Genomic DNA, 20,611 nt, shown 5'->3' on the forward strand with positions numbered 1-20,611 from the left:
CATAAGAATAACATGGGTATTTTTAATTTAAAGTTTTTTATTACCTCCGTAACCGTTAGGCATACAAAAACGCTTCAATATACAAAATTATTAATTTTTTTAGCTCTACAAATTAGTCTGGAAAGAAATTGTAAAATTTTATGATTTTAGAGTAAAAAATGGGAAAACTCCTCCATAACCCCCCCCCCCCCATACAAGCCCCCATTCCCATAGTTTGATAATGCTGGTTCGCGAACTCGTTCGAATAAACGTAGGTTTACACGGATGGACTAAATTTCATTAAAATCGGATCATTTTTGCTCGAGTTAACGCGTTAATGGACACATATATACAGTATATGAATTTGAACGGAGGGTGTTGTTGGCCTCTGGGGACCTCAAAATGAAAAAGTAAATCGGTCCCGGATCTAGGTCTTACCATGAGACCTACGGTAATAGATTATTCCCTATATGGGAAATTCGCTAAAAGAAATTCAAACTATGCATAGAGTTGAAACAGAGATTCCTAAACTAAAATATTAAATCGATATTATCAAACATTTATTCTAGAGTAAAATTTATTTGTTGAGGAATAGAAAAGTTAATATTATTTCGTATTTTTAGCACTAATGTTGATTTTGTTTAGGTAAACTACCATTTAGTAAAATTAAATCAAATTTTTTTTATCGAATTGACGCATATTGATACATGCTTTTGAATCTTGAAGAAAGCCTTATCATCAATGTTTTTGACAGTATTTGTATGTACATTACTCCATGAAAGAACAATTGTTGAACTAAACTGATTATTTTGAAAATACTCAAATATACACGTTTAGTGACAGCTAAACGTGTATATTAAAATATTTTTATATAGGTTTGATATTGGTCTAATTAGTTTTAGATACAAAACTAGTTTCAAATCAGAGATATGACACATCTATAAAGCAATACTGCATTATTTTGCACTATGATTTACAAATTTCCCGACGGTTAGAGGCATCAGTTAGTTGCTCATTACCCACACACTTGTGAGACTCAACCCCGCATTCATTTGTACACTTTCTCCAGTTTGTTGATATCAACACTCTCTTCCTCACTTGTTTTGTGGCTTTTCTCAGTTCACACGGTAGTCACGCTAGTTAGTCATAATATGTTATCCGTGAGACGAAATGTATTATTTGTAAACATTCGTAAGGTTAAGTGAATGCTTGCACTTCATTAAACTTTTCTTAAAAATAGTTTATTACGATAGAACAGATATATAATATTCTAAATCGTACCAAATTCTCACGAATTACGTTATGTTTTTACTACGTACATTATTATGTTGCATGATATGTATCTGGGAGTTGTGTCCAGTTTTGAAATATTATAGTGAACGTAGTTGAATTGAGTGTTCCAACAGAATGGGCTGCTGGTACTTATTTTAGGTAACCCCAAACTTTGGTTTTAACCAAACCAAACTGCATTGTTAACTTATCGTAAACTATAGAATATTTTATTTGTTGGTTAAAAAAAAACTAGTAAAAGCTGGTACATATGGGATGTCTTACCTTATTTATAGAAGTCAATCAATGTACACTCACTAACAAATCGCAATGGCCAAAATTAATCATTTCCAGGTTGTCTCAATTGAAAGACATGCCCTCGGCTCGTATTAGTTAACGGCTTAGTTTAAACGTATACATACACACTATTTAAATCTCGATATATAATTTAATCTTCCTAATGAATGAAATACTCAATGTACATCATCAGTTATATATACTCTGATCAAATATTAGTTTTGTTCAAATGTTAGTCTATGTATTCTGCATACGCTTCAAATGGTTTATAACATATACCCCTATCTCACAAATTCTATCTCTATCGCAAATATAAGCTACTGAAGCTACTGAGAAGATGGATCAGACAATATCTCTCCGAATTAGCCTCTAGCTTAGACATCGATTACTGTTTATCGGTCCAGTTCTACGGCGGACGTCTCAAATGGACGGAGGATTCCACTAAACTGGTAAAGTGGAACTGGTGGTGGTAGAAGTGGTGATTTAGTAGCTTTCTAGCCTGGACCTCTCATTGACATCACAGGGAAATAATATTTTCAATATTAAGTGCGATTTTCCCTCTCAAATCAATCGATTGAAATGGAAGTTTATAAGATCATCAACTTTTTAAGGTAAACCTTCCTTAAATAGGCCTTAAACTTCCGAAATTAATTAATTCATATTTTGGTACGTATGACCAAACCTTTAATATGTACAAGAAATTAATACTTTATTGCGTGTGACCATACCATGTATAGACCTTGACAATATTTTCGTGCAAGTTATTGAGTTTCTTTCACATTCATTCCCTAAGCAGAAGTCATAAAATTGAGACTCATTGAGACTTCATAGATGTTTTATTCTAGAAATTATAATAGAAAACACTGGCTAACAGACATTTTTCCAGTTTCAGACTTCTTTACGTACTTCGCAATAAATAAAGTGAATACAAATAACAAAATCAAACATAAAAAAATACGGCGAGGGTTTTAAACAACTTGAACCTGACAGAGATGATATAACAAGGGAAGAGATTGTATTGGTGAGTACGGCATAGTCGGATTGACGATTTATGTATGGTAATAGATGCGACTGTGACAATGACCCTATGTAAGTAGGTCAGACACACTGCAACAACTGGCCCAGGTATACCTCCTCTGTCTGGCAATCGAATACAGAACTTGTACAATACACCGCAGTTGAAAAGTTTGCAATTAATTGTTTTTTTACAATTATGTATACATTTTCTGAAAACGATGCTAGAGAACTTTACTTGGATGTCTCAATTTTACTTGCATAAGGAATGAGACTTGTGCATTTTAGTAATTTGAAGGTTGTTGTTGTCCTCAAAAACTGTTAGGACATATAATTAATTGTATTGAAAATTATTTGCTGTTTCAATAAGAGAATATTATTTGTTTTATAATATTGCAAATATATTGTACAAAGGCATCTGTGACACCGGCCGTTGATGTCTCCGGCCGGCCGAGGAAATGACTCTTAACTCTTATCAAATTAATAATATTTATAATTAATTGAAAAAACCACTTTTAGTTATATAAGGATCTTGCGTATTTTTTCTTGTGTGAATGTTGGCATAGTCAAATGTTGAAAGAAATAATATGTACCATTTGTTCAGTGATTGCACGCACTTAACTATTGCTAAATGTCCTATAACACCCTAATTTCTTAGAACTACTTGTAATTTATTCTTGTTGTGTAGCGTGTCACCGATTCATTCAGCGAAACTGTAAGGAAGTACTCAATTTAGAATCTGAACCCCTAATGAAAGGAGCCTGCTCGGTCATGTTTCGGTAAGACTATAAAGTACACACTCGCGTAATCCTTTGTCAAGGGCGTGAGTGTGTGACGTGATTCTACTGACTTGGCAAGTGTTATTTACCTACAGACACCGATCAAATGACATACAACTCTACTGATTAACTCATCAACATGTCAAGTTGGACAAAGGGCCGGAATACTTTCCCTACTTTCCCGCTGGAGCGCCTTTGCCCATACTAATCAGCTGACTTCCGTGTCGCGTGTCGCCGCCCTTATCAGTCACTGAGGCGGGTGGGTTATACGTTGATATCGTCTCACTTTCTCTCTAAAGTTTCAACATTAACTAGGTGGCGTTCGCAGAGGCATCCACAAAATTGAGCGGAGTCATCAAGGGTTCATATTATATTGTTTTTGTCTTACTGCAGTAAAAGCAGTATTTTTTCATGCATGCGCTGCGGGTCTAAAGTAGCATTTTTAATATTTAGGGAGTAAAAATCGTTTTTAGCCTCTATGGAGTAAAAATCAGCTGTTGTCAACTCAGTTGTAAATTTCGATTGTAAACGATTGCATGTATCGAAAATATGTATCAATTTGTGCTTCGTAATCATTTTTAACATATTACAGTCTACAGTCTCTTCCCGTAGCATTTTAGCATTGCAGATACATTAATCCATTCCCAAACTCAACACTGCTCACATTTACTACTTCCTTCACCACACCCTACGTCGTGGACCTGTTTCCCTCTCTTCCCATAGCATTTTAGGATTGCAGATACATTAATGTAATTGCCAAAGACAGTTCCCACACTCTGCGCTGTTAGCCTTACTACTTCCTTCACCATTTACTACGTCATTGGCCTGTTTCCTTCCTTTCTCATAGCATTTAAGTATTACAAATTCACTTATCCATCTGCTCAAACGGTTCCCCCACTCTGCACTGCCAGCCTTTACTACTTCCTTCACCACTTCCGTCGTGGACCTATATTCATCGCTTTCCATAGCATTTTAGTATTTTAGATACGTTAATCTAATTGCAACAAACATCCCCACTGTCCGTACTGCTAGACTTTACTACTTCTTTCACAATTTCCTATGTCTTGGGCATGCTTCCATCCCTTCTCATAGCATTTCAGCATTGCAGATACATTAAAACTGCTACAAACGGTTTCCAGTTCCCACACTCCACACTGCTCACCTTACTACTTCTTTCACCTGTTCCTACGTCGCGGATCTGTTTCCCTCTCTTCCCATAGCATTTTAAGATTGCAGATACCTGAATCTAATCGTCATAAACAGATCCCACACTCCGAACAGCTCGCCTTTACTACTTCCTTCGCCACTTCCCACATCGCGGACCTGTTTTCCTCCCTTCCCATAGCATTTTAGGATTGCAGATACCCTTATCTTATCGTCATAAACAGTTCCCACACTCCGGACAGCTCGCTTTGACTACTTCCTTCACCACTTCCTACGTCACGGGCCTGTTTCCCTCCCTTTCCCATAGCATTTTTGATTGCCCATACCCTTATCTAATCGTCATAATAGTTCCAACACTCCGGACAGCTCGCCTTGACTACTTCCTTCACCACTTCCTACGTCGCGGACCTGTTTCCCTCCCTTCCCGTAGCATTTTAGGTTTGCTGATACCTTAATCTAATTGTCATAAACAGTTCCCGCACTCCGGACTACTCGCCTTGACTACTTCCTTCACCACTTCCTACGTCGCGGACCTGTTTTCCTCCCTTCCCATAGCATTTTAGGATTGCAGATACCCTAATCTAATCGTCATAAACAGTTTCCACACTCCAGACTGTTCACCTTTACTACTTCCTTAACCTCTTCATACGTCACGAACCTCAAGCTAGTGTCGTCATTTGATTATAGTACCTGGGGACCGAGCTTTGCTCGGGGAAAATCATTAGTTCACTCTGAAAGCACCGTAGTATTGGAGATACATAAATCCACACATCTACATCCTACACAATTTCCTACGTCATAGACCTGTTTCCCTCCATTCCATTGCATTTAAAGATTGCAGATACCTTAATCTAATCGTCATAAACAGTTCCCACACTCCGGACTACTCGCCTTGACTACTTCCTTCACCACTTCCTACGTCGCGGACCTGTTTCCCTCCCTTCCCATAGCATTTTAGGATTGCAAATACCTTTATCTAATCGTAAAAAACAGTTCCCACAGTCCGGACAGCTCACCTTGACTACTTCCTTCATCACTTCCTACGTTGCGGACCTGTTTTCCTCCCTTCCCGTAGCATTTTAGGTTTGCTGATACCATAATCTAATTGTCATAAACATTTCCAACACTCCGGACAACTCGCCTAGACTACTTCCTTCACCACTTCCTACGTCGCGGACCTCTTTTCCTCCCTTTCCATAGCATTTTAGAATTGCAAATACCTTAATCTAATCATCATAAACAGTTCCCACGCTCCAGACAGCTCACCTTGACTACTTCCTTCATCACTTCCTACATCGCGGACCTGTTTTCCTCCCTTCCCGTAGCATTTTAGGTTTGCTGATACCTTAATCTAATTGTCATAAACATTTCCAACACTCCGGACAACTCGCCTAGACTACTTCCTTCACCACTTCCTACGTCGCGGACCTATTTTCCTCCCTTTCCATAGCATTTTAGGATTGCAAATACCTTAATCTAATCATCATAAACAGTTCCCACGCTCCAGACAGCTCGCCTTGACTACTTCCTTCACCACTTCTTACGTCACGGACCTGTTTCCCTCCCTTCCCATAGCATTTTAGGATTGCCCATACCCTTATCTAATCGCCATAAACAGTTCCCTCACTCCTGACAGCTCGCCTTGACTACTTCCTTCACCACTTCTTACGTCGCGGACCTCTTTCCCTCCCTTCCCATAGCATTTTAGGATTGCCCATACCCTTATCTTATCGTCATAAACAGTTCCCACACTCCGGACAGCTCGCTTTGACTACTTCCTTCACCACTTCCTACGTCACGGGCCTGTTTCCCTCCCTTTCCCATAGCATTTTTGATTGCCCATACCCTTATCTAATCGTCATAATCGTTCCTACACTCCGGACAGCTCGCCTTGACTACTTCCTTCACCACTTCCTACGTCGCGGACCTGTTTCCCTCCCTTCCCATTGCACTTAAAGATTGCAGATACCTTAATCTAATCGTCATAAACAGTTCCCGCACTCCGGACTACTCGCCTTGACTACTTCCTTCACCACTTCCTACGTCGCGGACCTGTTTTCCTCCCTTCCCATAGCATTTTAGGATTGCAGATACCCTAATCTTATCGTCATAAACAGTCCCCACACTCCGGACTGCTCGCATTTACTACTTCCTTCATATCACTTCCTACGTCACGGACCTGTTTCCCTCTATTCCCATAGCATTTTATGATTGCCTTTACTACTTCCTTCACTACTTCCTACGTCACGGACCTGTTTCCTTCCCTTCCCATAGCATTTTAGGATTGCAGATACCTTAATGTATTCGTCATAAACAGATCCTAGACTTCGCACTGCTACCCTTGACTACAATGTATCGAGTAATCTTAAGTATAATCTTTGCTCAATATTAACAAGTGATGTTTTTCCTTTTGTACTGTATTTGTAATTTCCTAGTATACTGTGGGTAGTTGGCTTATTATGAACACATGCTAAAACTTCAAATCTTTTGTTTACTTTTTACTTGTTATTTAATTCAGCTAACATGGTTACCTAGCAACCCATAAGACTAATGTTAAGAAAATGTGATTTTCAGTTTCATTTTTCTACGGATTCCTGAGAGACTTTTTTAACGCCATATAGATGTTGGCACTCACCGATATGGTCTTTATCACCATGCAAAATTTGAAAACGATTGATTCAGCCGTCTAGGAGGAGTTTGCGTATTACGAAATGCATAAAAGTCGACGTATAAGAGCTTCGCTCGCTTCGCTCGCTCCGCTCAATAATTCGAAGAGTAAAAAATATGCGGGTGTAGGCCTGTCAGTTAATCGAAATCTAAAAATTGTTGTTCATTGTCTATGACAGAATGGTCCGTATCCTAGTAGTGGATAACAGTTACAATACCTTTCCATCTCGAACGTCCAGCTATTAAATACTTGTTTGTGGTTACATGTTAAGCTGTAATATTCTTAAGAAGTATTATATTGACATTGGATACTACGTTAGACATCCCATCTCAATGAACTAATAATATGACAATAATGATGATAATATGACATAATATAACAATGAATCAATGAACTAGCCATCACCCGTTTATGTTCATAAATAACATTTTGTATCTTAGTTTGCGATACTGCGATAGACAATGCTATACAAATCTATACGTTAGGTGAGCTTATTGTCAACTATAGCATCTGCAATAGCTCACGGCTAGTTGCACTAACAGTTTGACTTCAAAGATGTGGCTTACAACAGAGAGCGCCACTGAGAGCAGAATGCATTTAATTAAACAAAAAGGGTTAAAATTGTTCAAGTGGATATGGGGGTTTTTAAACTCGTTCTTGAACATTAAAATGCCACACTACACTATCCACAGTAAACATAAAATCAATACAAATATTATGGAAATATAGACAATTTAAGGGGCCCTGGTTTAAGGCTTAACCTTTTAAAATTTTGTAACATTAACTCCATGCCAAACGTTATCCAACGACACAAAAATATAAAAAAATCGGCACAAGGAAAATATGAGCAGTTCTAGTCTTTATTATTTTCAATAACTTCTTCGTACATAACATATATTGATTACTTCTAAAATCAACTGCTTGGAAAAAATATTAAAAAAGTAAGATCATATAATATATAAATTTACACTGTTAATAGGTAGCAGGCTAAATCTGATCGCACCATTTCTTAAATAAACAAGCTTTTACCAAACAACCAGCAGATACAAATTAGGAGGCGGATCTAGTATTCGATTTCGCCTTCGCATTTCATGGCTATTCGTTATTTCCAAAACTAGTTTCACATTTAAAAAGTTAGAATGTTAGAGAACTGGTTCCTAGTCTCTAAACTATGTTCGAGTTGTACAGCGATGGGTCGGGTTCTTTACTTTCGCTGCCGACGCCTCGTTAAGACGACAAAACGCCGTCACACAAACCGCCTGGGTAAATACAGGGTGTCATCAAACGCAACCAACATTTTACAATTACAAATTTATTCTGTTTAGAAAATATGCATTGTTGCATGTTGGCATATTGATATTGGGAATTTATTGTGAATAAGGTGGTATTCAGTTAAATGCAACACATGTTTAATATTGAACCATGTATAAATATGAAAAATATAAATATAGCATTTTCCAACCTTACATGTTTATAAGCTGTATTAGATTAATTAGTAACCGGAAAATTAATTGACCGTTGAAAAATTAATTGGCCACCTCTTAGCTTAAAACAAATAATTTACTTTAAAATTATTATTCTACAATAGGTTAAATAATCTTTGAACTTGCGAAAAAAATTCTAAGTCCTATTAACAATAAAAACTCCTAATAACACATAGCCATGAACACAACAATACAGGTTTGCTGCTACAGGGAACGGATTTTTTAAAATGTTAATAGTGGAGTATGAAGTAAATTGATTTGTTAAATTTGATCTTTATTCATAAGGTAAGTTAAGTATATTCATAACAAGCAAACTACAACAGTTTACTTTTCCACCCTAAGTGCTTTTAAACCCGGCCATAAGAACCAATCTCCATCAAAAGATTATATTTCAAAGTTATCTATCTATACTATTATAAAAAAGAGGTGGTTGCTGTATGTGTGTATGTGTGTATGGGAAAAGTAAACTCGAAAAATACTGGTCGGATTGGGCTGAAATTTGGCATGATGATAGCTCACATTCCCGATTAACATATAGGCATATTCTTATTTCAAAAATCCTTTCGGGCTCCGCCCCAGTGGCTCTGGAGTTTCCCATGTTAACCTTATGAGAATTGGAATTATTGAATCTTAACAGCTGTTTCAATTAAACAAGTTGGTTCTGTTCTATGATGTTCAATAGCATTAAAGTTACAAGGATTACCAACAGGGTGCAGCACTATTATTTCTTTTACATTTATGACAACAGCTAATTTGCAACCAAAAGGTGAGTGAGCGTAGCGAACGAACTCCAACCTGGAGGCGAGTTAGCGTAGCGAACGAGCTCCAACCTAAAGGTGAGTGAGCGTAGCGAACGAGCTCCAACCTAAAGGTGAGTGAGCGTAGCGAACAAACTTCAACCAGGACGTGATTGAGCCATGCGAACGAGATAATCTTGAAAATTAAGAAGTTAAACGGGGCAAAGCCCGCGGGTTACAGCTAGTATTATTATAACAAACGTATCATCTAAATATAATAAATGTAGCAAGCTATTACTTAACACTGGAGTATTTTACGTTGACAATATCTCTTATGCTGGTAAGAAAATAACTATTAAACAAGTTTAAGCATAACATTATTGTACCAAAACAGGGTACTTTTTTATAGAACGGAATCCAAATTACAAGAATAGGGATCACTGTTTAGAGACAAAAGAAGTTTTTAATTCAGCTTCCATTACTTCAATAACAAAACGATCAGCTTAAGCTTGTATAATACATTGTTGCATGGTTTTTTCTCTGCATAGTATTATTTGAAATTCATAGTTAACTAGTGTACCTGTTGCTCGAATTCGAGCAATTGCAAAGCATTACAGGCGTTATTTTAAAACGAATTACGGTCATAATTTCCGATGACTTTATAAAAGTCGACTCAAAGATTATGGAAATACTCACGATGTACACAACCCCAGTTAGATATAATCAAAATTGTTTGTAAATATCTTATCTATTTTCAAAAGCTGGTCTTGTTTTTTAGAGTTTTTTACCAAATGTTACCCACTCATAGCCGTATTAGGTTCTCTATAATAACGATTATAAATGAAGAAAAAAAAATATTTCTATTTCTTCTACTTGGTTGTGTTATATGACTTTCTTATGTTTCCATTGTTTGCAAATCGGCTCTTTCAATGATTGCTCAAGAAATGTAGCACATTGTTAATTCAGGTTATTTTTAGTTGGCCTATATCAAATTGTCCAGGATTTCTCGCTTTTTTCCATTGAAATAGTTGCACCAACCCAAGTATCGTCTACAGATGCAATACGCCAAAGAATATCATCTACGTGTAACACGCCTACGTACAATCTCCAAGAAGTGGTAAAAAAAAAAGTCAGAAACCAGCCCATACAATAGACATAAGTCAACTCCATAAGAAATAATTTTAAGAGTTGCTGTGATATTAGGATTTTCCACTGATTTGGTAATAGAACATTATATTGCAAAACATGACACGATGCAGAAGAAAATCGATTTTAAAATCAGAAAAACTCCATTGCAAATACTTCATTTTGACAAATTCAGTAAATCACAATTTAAATATTAACAGCTGTTTCATTTAAATGTATTGTAAAATTATACATATGGTAATAATGTAAACAAATCTGCTGAGGGGACTTTAAAAGCCCCTGGGGCAGAGCCCCAAGGGAATTTACCTCGTTTCTCTTTTGATGGCTCATCTACAGACCAAGACCTTTCTTTTGAGACCCCTACCAAGTTTTTCCGCCCAGCCGTTCTCTGAAATTACCTGTGACAAAAAACCCGTTTTATCCCCATAAGAATAACATGGGATGGGAATTTAAAGGCCACTGGGGCAGAGCCCCAAGGGAATTTACCACGTTTCTATTTTGATGGCTCATCTACAGACCAAGCCCTTTCTTTAGACACCTCTACCGAGTTCCTACGCCCAGCCGTTCTCTCAAATTAGCTGACACAAAGAAAAACCGTTTCAAATTAATATATAGATAATACTCTACATTATGTTTTCGCAAAATCAAAGATTAGACATTGCAGTAGAGTTTATTAAAAGAAAATAATTCTTTTTAGGTCAACTAAGTTTTTAGGTAAGATTCCAGCATCTAATAAAATCAACTACGGGTTATAAATAAAAAACGTAAAATTTACGTAAAATTTAATATTAATATTTAATATTAATAAAACAATACTTACGTTTCCCATAACTGTGCAATAATCAATATTAAACATGATTTGCGTTTTAGAGAAACCTATGTTGAGTCTTAATTATATTAGCATAAACCACTTAGACAACATTTATCTTCATCAGTTTCAGCTGAAAAATATTAAAAATTGAGTATTCCGTTCACCACGAATCAGTTACAATACTCATGGTGTATATTGTATTGGTTGGTGGGTACATCCAACTACACAATAAATACAATTATTTACTATGCGATATTATCTGGCACAAATAAGAACCTTGTTTTTATATCTATAGGGTTAGTAAAAAGTGTGGAGACCCCCTGTTATTTTTTTAACGGCCCATACTAGAAAAACTAAACTCGGCACACCTTTATGACATGTTATGAAGTACTTTTTGGGCATAACCGTCACTTGGTGTACACCCCTCATTTTGAAGGTCCTGGTAAAAGAAAACCAACAACGCAAACTAGAGGTCTCTATCTCAGTTCTGTAAAAAATGGCAGCCAATTGAAATTCTCATAAGTTCCCAAACCCAAAATGGGGGATTTTGGGGGAAACTCAAAAGTTTTAAATGATAAGCCCCATCGAGTGACCCGTCATTTTGAAGGTAATAATAAAGAAAAGTAACAATGCAAACTATAGGTCTCTATCTTAACACAGTAAAATATGGCAGCTAATTGAATATAAAATTGCAATTTATTTCCAATTTCTAAAGATTTTAAACAGCTTCCATTTTTTACTGGATTGAGATAGAAACCTCTAGTTTGCGTTGTTAGTTTTCGTTTACCAGGACCTTCAAAATGAGGGGTCACTTGATGGGGCTTATTATTTAAAACTTTTGAGTTTCCCCCAAAATCCCCCATTTTGGGTTTGGTAAGCAAGTGGCTATTAGGCTTAAAAAGTACTTCATAACATGCCAAAAATGTGTGTAGAGTTTAGTTTTCCTAGTGTGAGCCGCTACAAAATTTACAGCAGGTCTCCAGACTTGGAAAGCTGTAAGTTAAATTGAACTTCTGAGAATTTCAATTGGCTGCCATTTTTTACTGGATTGAGATCAAGACCTCTAGTTTGCGTTGTTGGTTTTCTTTTACCAGGACCTTCAAAATGAGGGGTCACTCGATGGGTCTTTGTATTTGAAATTTTTGAGTTTCCCCCAAAATCCCCCATTTTAGGGATGTACACCAAGTGACGGTTATGCCCAAAAAGCACTTCATAACATGTCATAAAGGTGTGCCGAGTTTATTTTTTCTAGTATGGGCTGTTAAAAAAATAACAGGGGGTCTCCACACTCTTTACTAACCCTGTATAGTGAATACACCAACATCGAAAGGTTATACAGATAAATCCGGTTGAGCCCTTGTACACCCTACAATGCAACAAGGAGAACGATCATTTGTATTTTCACTCAAATACTCAGCCGAAGGATGTTACAATAACTTTCTAAACCGGTCGGTCTATTTTTACCCGTGAGGAAGAGCAAAAAGAAAAAAGTAGTTCCATACTGATTCCTGTTACATCAATAAACAATGAGGATTGGGTGAGAGATGACCGCGTTACTTTCCTCTACGACCTTGATATCATGTAATCTCTAACCATCACCTGGTAGAGGTCTCAACGCCGCGCCGCCGCCGCAGCTAGTTTACATAACCTACCCGAGAATTGCGCCTCATTTACCTAATGGACAATTGAAAACTGCCCTAATAAGGGTCCGTGTCCAGTAACTTCGATTGAAGAGATGTATGGGCTGTAGCCACTCAATTTACACAATTATGCTTCCTGATTTATAATCTATAGAAAGTGACGTTATTGGGAGGTTTGACTTGATTGTATCACTACATTTCCATATATTCGTCCAGTCTGAAGAATTATCACATATGAATCTGAAAAGTCCAGACTGTCTTACCACATATTAAGGAGGGGGCATTATACTCTCAATCTATGATCTTACATATGAATCTAGCAATGTATGCAATATTTTTATGAAATGTAACATCCTTGGAGGCTAGCGGCCATCTTTGATAAATTCAAACAGCTAAGTATACTGTGAGATTAGAAATTTGCTTTTCATTTAAATGTATTGTAAAATTATACATATGGTAATAATGTAAACAAATCTGCTGAGGGGACTTTAAAAGCCCCTGGGGCAGAGCCCCAAGGGAATTTACCTCGTTTCTCTTTTGATGGCTCATCTACAGACCAAGACCTTTCTTTTGAGACCCCTACCAAGTTTTTCCGCCCAGCCGTTCTCTGAAATTACCTGTGACAAAAAACCCGTTTTATCCCCATAAGAATAACATGGGATGGGAATTTAAAGGCCACTGGGGCAGAGCCCCAAGGGAATTTACCACGTTTCTATTTTGATGGCTCATCTACAGACCAAGCCCTTTCTTTAGACACCTCTACCGAGTTCCTACGCCCAGCCGTTCTCTCAAATTAGCTGACACAAAGAAAAACCGTTTCAAATTAATATATAGATAATACTCTACATTATGTTTTCGCAAAATCAAAGATTAGACATTGCAGTAGAGTTTATTAAAAGAAAATAATTCTTTTTAGGTCAACTAAGTTTTTAGGTAAGATTCCAGCATCTAATAAAATCAACTACGGGTTATAAATAAAAAACGTAAAATTTACGTAAAATTTAATATTAATATTTAATATTAATAAAACAATACTTACGTTTCCCATAACTGTGCAATAATCAATATTAAACATGATTTGCGTTTTAGAGAAACCTATGTTGAGTCTTAATTATATTAGCATAAACCACTTAGACAACATTTATCTTCATCAGTTTCAGCTGAAAAATATTAAAAATTGAGTATTCCGTTCACCACGAATCAGTTACAATACTCATGGTGTATATTGTATTGGTTGGTGGGTACATCCAACTACACAATAAATACAATTATTTACTATGCGATATTATCTGGCACAAATAAGAACCTTGTTTTTATATCTATAGGGTTAGTAAAAAGTGTGGAGACCCCCTGTTATTTTTTTAACGGCCCATACTAGAAAAACTAAACTCGGCACACCTTTATGACATGTTATGAAGTACTTTTTGGGCATAACCGTCACTTGGTGTACACCCCTCATTTTGAAGGTCCTGGTAAAAGAAAACCAACAACGCAAACTAGAGGTCTCTATCTCAGTTCTGTAAAAAATGGCAGCCAATTGAAATTCTCATAAGTTCCCAAACCCAAAATGGGGGATTTTGGGGGAAACTCAAAAGTTTTAAATGATAAGCCCCATCGAGTGACCCGTCATTTTGAAGGTAATAATAAAGAAAAGTAACAATGCAAACTATAGGTCTCTATCTTAACACAGTAAAATATGGCAGCTAATTGAATATAAAATTGCAATTTATTTCCAATTTCTAAAGATTTTAAACAGCTTCCATTTTTTACTGGATTGAGATAGAAACCTCTAGTTTGCGTTGTTAGTTTTCGTTTACCAGGACCTTCAAAATGAGGGGTCACTTGATGGGGCTTATTATTTAAAACTTTTGAGTTTCCCCCAAAATCCCCCATTTTGGGTTTGGTAAGCAAGTGGCTATTAGGCTTAAAAAGTACTTCATAACATGCCAAAAATGTGTGTAGAGTTTAGTTTTCCTAGTGTGAGCCGCTACAAAATTTACAGCAGGTCTCCAGACTTGGAAAGCTGTAAGTTAAATTGAACTTCTGAGAATTTCAATTGGCTGCCATTTTTTACTGGATTGAGATCAAGACCTCTAGTTTGCGTTGTTGGTTTTCTTTTACCAGGACCTTCAAAATGAGGGGTCACTCGATGGGTCTTTGTATTTGAAATTTTTGAGTTTCCCCCAAAATCCCCCATTTTAGGGATGTACACCAAGTGACGGTTATGCCCAAAAAGCACTTCATAACATGTCATAAAGGTGTGCCGAGTTTATTTTTTCTAGTATGGGCTGTTAAAAAAATAACAGGGGGTCTCCACACTCTTTACTAACCCTGTATAGTGAATACACCAACATCGAAAGGTTATACAGATAAATCCGGTTGAGCCCTTGTACACCCTACAATGCAACAAGGAGAACGATCATTTGTATTTTCACTCAAATACTCAGCCGAAGGATGTTACAATAACTTTCTAAACCGGTCGGTCTATTTTTACCCGTGAGGAAGAGCAAAAAGAAAAAAGTAGTTCCATACTGATTCCTGTTACATCAATAAACAATGAGGATTGGGTGAGAGATGACCGCGTTACTTTCCTCTACGACCTTGATATCATGTAATCTCTAACCATCACCTGGTAGAGGTCTCAACGCCGCGCCGCCGCCGCAGCTAGTTTACATAACCTACCCGAGAATTGCGCCTCATTTACCTAATGGACAATTGAAAACTGCCCTAATAAGGGTCCGTGTCCAGTAACTTCGATTGAAGAGATGTATGGGCTGTAGCCACTCAATTTACACAATTATGCTTCCTGATTTATAATCTATAGAAAGTGACGTTATTGGGAGGTTTGACTTGATTGTATCACTACATTTCCATATATTCGTCCAGTCTGAAGAATTATCACATATGAATCTGAAAAGTCCAGACTGTCTTACCACATATTAAGGAGGGGGCATTATACTCTCAATCTATGATCTTACATATGAATCTAGCAATGTATGCAATATTTTTATGAAATGTAACATCCTTGGAGGCTAGCGGCCATCTTGGATAAATTCAAACAGCTAAGTATACTGTGAGATTAGAAATTTGCTTTTAAATGGTTTTGTGAGTTAGAACGTATAGGCTCTAAGGAATCAGGTTTAGACATATGTTATTATTGTCTTCAGCTTTGTAGTGAATTGGATCAGCTGCAAGTGGATGGGCTACGATCTACCGAAATGATGGAATCTGCTTTTATAAATAAAAGCAATTTTTTGATTGACCTACACATTATATTTAAATATTTGAAATTTTCTTTATTAATTTTCTTCAATAGTGCACATGTGTGTTTTAAAGAGAAACACATAAAGTTATGTTTTTTATATTAAAAGCCTAATATTGTGAGATCAAACGGATTGCAAATTTGATGAAAATATATCCATGAGCAAATTTTTCTAAAGCATTTAATTTACTCTCCATAAGAGTTTAAATGGGACGCAATGTATTGTATTTGGCACTTTGCATATCTTGGTACCGGTACGTATTGATGAAGTTCAAAATTGTTTGACTGTTAAATAATTGGATTTAAGACGTATTCACAATAAACTCCCAATAACACTAAAGCTCATAGATAACTATGAAACAACGCATATAAGTTGATTGCCAATGAAATAAAGAATACAAGGATAGTGAGCTTGTTTCAACGTTAAACCACGCCTAGTGTACGTTATTTGTGTTTTTTTTTTTACCCTGTACAACAGATGCATAGCAATATTCGTGTTATGATCTATGTTATATTGTAATGCACCTGTATCGAGTTAAATAATTCTCTCTGTATGGACTAATTAAAAACATAATGTAGAATAAGAATCTTAACAGCTATTACTCTAATAGGGGTTATTAAGAATTTGAATCATTAGGGTTCTTTTCAGTTTATATAACTAATGATTTTAGTTAATTAGACTCTCTAACCATGAGATTACCAATTTTAATTGCTTATAAGGGTCCAACTAATTCAGACTATAGAACTATTTACTCTCTTCGCAAAAAGGATTTCTCATCACACTACGATGTTTTCAGCCGTTTTACAATTGTTTATTGGAGACCGGAAGCTACATATTGCTGTCTATGTCTATGCCAGCTGTCATCGTTATTTGGGGGCCTAGCAGGTTTTTTACATCCCTAGGGCCAAAAATCGGCTGTTCGCTTACTTACTTAAAACATTAATGCATATACAATCAGTATTCATAGCATTGAAATAGACTGAGATTGAAATAGATTTTCACCGCTGACTAGCAACTATTTTTTTTCACCACACTATAATGTTTTTAGCTGTTTTACATACATTAATTGGTGGCTGAAAGTTACGTTTTGCTGACCATGCCAGCTGTCATCGTCATTTGGGGACCGAGCAGGTTTTTACATCCCTAGGGTCACAAAATCAGCTGTTCACTTACTTTCTTTAAAAATGAATGCCTATTAAATACACAATCAGTATCCATAGCATTGAAATAGAATTGTTTTATTTTGTCACCACTGCCGAGAAACTATATATTATTATTTTTGCTGATTCCTCAAATTGTTTCTTCACATAACCTTTAAGTTGTAGTTGTGTCGACTATCAGTCTGCATTATTATTGTAGTGAATAGTGATAATAGGTAGGTTTATAGAGTGGTGAAAAATAGCGTTCGTCTGATTCCTCAAATTATTTCTTAACATAACCTTAAGTTGTTCAGACTGTGTGCATTATTTTTGTTGTGATTAGTGGTAATAGGGTATAGTGTGGTGAAAAGTAGTGATCGTACCACGGACCGAAATGGTTTTGCAGCTCTCGAACGCTTTAAGTTCGAGACGAAGAGGAGAACTTAAAAACTATCTCGAGACGGTTTTCGGCCCTAGGTACGAAATATACTATTTCATTTTTATGATAAAACGAGGAGAGATGAAAGTTCATATTTAGAATTTCTTTCACTAACTCTGCTTTCGTTGAACAATTAATACCACGGAGATGACGTAGCATTGACGGCGCAACTGTGGCTGCTGTCGTTAGCAAAGCATCGACCACTTTCACCCGGAGGCAAAGTAGCATAATATGTGAGTCCATACAGCTTCCGTCACGCCCAGGTAGTTAAAGTGGTCTAGTAAAAATTAATACCTCAGTAAAAGCAAGAATACCTCAAACTCAGAAAATATTGTACTTTGTGTTATATGCTTGGTTTTGTATAATTTGTTAATTAGAATGGAAACTACATAATTTTTCGCCTAAATTGGAGATCTCAAGTGGTAATACTCGTAAAATGGCGAAAAATGTATTGTAAGCCTACTGAAGTAGATAATCCTATATTTTTCAACTATCAGACCAAGTTATACCTAATCTGTTTTAATATTTCCATACAAAGGTGGCTACACCATTAGATTTTTATACTACTAGCCTGTTCATTTGTCAAGTTCAATTGTTTTAGATCATACAGTCAAATGCTTGGTAAAACTTTCTCGAATACTACAATGCATATTGAAATTTCAAGCACTGCAATAAACCTGCAGCTATATTCCATTCGCTTCATATATCTCATAATTAATTAATTAATCTTTCTTTACTTTGTCTTGACCTACTCGTAACACGGCGTCATATATTTATCCTAGTCAAAACAGGGACGACCTACCCATCGCACCAATTGTACAATATTGTACCAACTGTAGGCTACTGGATTGTTGTCATAATCATAAATTAGGACAACTTACTGTTGAAGTAAGGCACGAGGCACATTTAAATTTCATATTGCACAGACTTTTATGGATTTTATAATATTTATGCACATACATTTAAATTTCCAATTCTATGTCGTTCTCAGTGTTTAGTATTCTCAAAAAAATACTTGCAACACTGTGCGATTTTTTAAATCGTATGGCAGATCCTACGTTTAGTGATACGACAGCTTTATAACATAAGCCTACAGAAAGTCAGTGAGAAACTTTTACAAAAATTGTTTTTCAATATCTACAGTGATGTTTTAATTTACGAAGAAATTACCATAACAATAAAATTACCTAAGAACACGAGAAGTAAGAGCTCGGCATATTCCAAGTGTGTTTGGTTGGTTCTGATAATTTAACAAATAACTATTTCCATTTCCTTTGGTTGTATAACCAAACAATGAGTAAGTTTATTTGTTTATTGACTTTTACGTCAGTGGATTAACTAAGGCGTCGCCAGCAAAGTTTTATTTCACGCCACTGCTCTGAATAAATAGACTTATGACGTATTTATAGTCAAACTGTGCCTAAATCTGTTTATAAATACTAAGATAAATTCTTTGATTATAAATCCAAGCAAATTTAACATGATAAGCCAAGTACATTGTCTTAATGAGTGAGTCATAGTAAACGACCTTTTTTACAAGGACCAGTGATGGCATTTTCATTATGCATCGATATGACAGTTAAATTATTATATTTGTTGATTTAACATTACAGTATTACATTGTATTAAATAATAACATTCAAATTATAACTAAAATGAAAAAATATTATATATACCAAGCTGCGTTTAAGATTGTCTAAGAGAGTTGACAGTAAAAGCGACACACTACACTACAAGTAGTCTCCTCAGTTCATTCATCTCTTGCCTTGTATTAGGCATAAAACACATAGCCAACTAGCATCTCTGTGTCAATAATGAAGTAACAATGAAAAACTTTAAAGAGATCCACAATCGGCCTAAACATGTCGTTATCGTTTAAGTCATAGCTGTGTGCTGTTTATACTAACAGTTGTATCTATCATTACATTTTTATTCACTTTACAGTTCGGTTTATAATCTATCGTCATATCTTCTAGATTTTATATATTAATCAAAATAGCATTGTTAAAATATGGTGTTTTCGTCGTTATGATTTGTCAACATACTTTATCAAGTAAAATCGCTCCAGTTGTTATGCTAAGGAGGCTTTATCTTTGATTCCATACAAACTTTTTCTCGCTTTATTTATCTTTGGAAGTATTTAGCAACTCTTCGGGATTGTATATGGAATTGAAAGGTACAGTAAACCACATATACTTTATCTCCACATTCTTACCCTTAAGATTCGCACATTTCGGAAGGTTTTTAGCCACTTTTGTAAACTACCACATATCTCCACACACTACTATTTATCACGTGTAACCTAGACCTACCTGCATTATCCTGTCCTCCTCTCTCACTCTACAGTACACAGCCACCGCACTATCACCGACTGCCGGCGCCCCGTCACACACACTTTCTTATACTCTCTCCCCACCAACCGCCAAAACACACACCAAAATACCAAATTATATGTGCAGTTCATGAATTGATAATAGTTTTTCGCTAGAGTTGGGACATAAGTGATGAGTAGTTTGTAACAGCTTGTAGTGGATGTCGTGGTTCGCGTAGGCTTATATTAAACATGAGATATGATGTATCTATTAACTAGGAGCACAGTGCAGTTGTCTGTTTGTAATGTTGAGGGAAGCATGCATAATGATACAATAATTTTGGGTAATGTAAAATTATGAGTTGGTTGTTCCTAATGTGCTCGGATTTACATAAATGGGATGTCTACTTGCACTACCCAAAGTCAATAGAGTGTTTACTTGCAGTAACTAAAGCCAATGCTGCAACTGGT

The 20,611-nt window shown here is 36.2% G+C and overlaps 1 protein-coding gene across 1 annotated transcript in view; it reads right to left on the bottom strand.

Moving 5' to 3' along the window:
- LOC129005317 (uncharacterized) overlaps positions 1-20,179 on the bottom strand; it is a 48,552-nt gene extending 28,373 nt beyond the window's left edge. Inside the window, exon 1 of the mRNA XM_054434174.1 lies at positions 20,142-20,179. Coding sequence (XP_054290149.1) covers positions 20,142-20,147 — 6 coding nt within the window. The 5' untranslated portion in view covers positions 20,148-20,179. The remainder of the gene's footprint in view (positions 1-20,141) is intronic.
- Between the last annotated feature and the right edge of the window lie 432 nt (positions 20,180-20,611).

This window comes from Macrosteles quadrilineatus, unplaced genomic scaffold (assembly GCF_028750875.1).
Source record: "Macrosteles quadrilineatus isolate MER2022 unplaced genomic scaffold, UCM_ALF_1.0 Scaffold_19__1_contigs__length_3004403, whole genome shotgun sequence".
NCBI lineage: Eukaryota > Metazoa > Arthropoda > Insecta > Hemiptera > Cicadellidae > Macrosteles > Macrosteles quadrilineatus.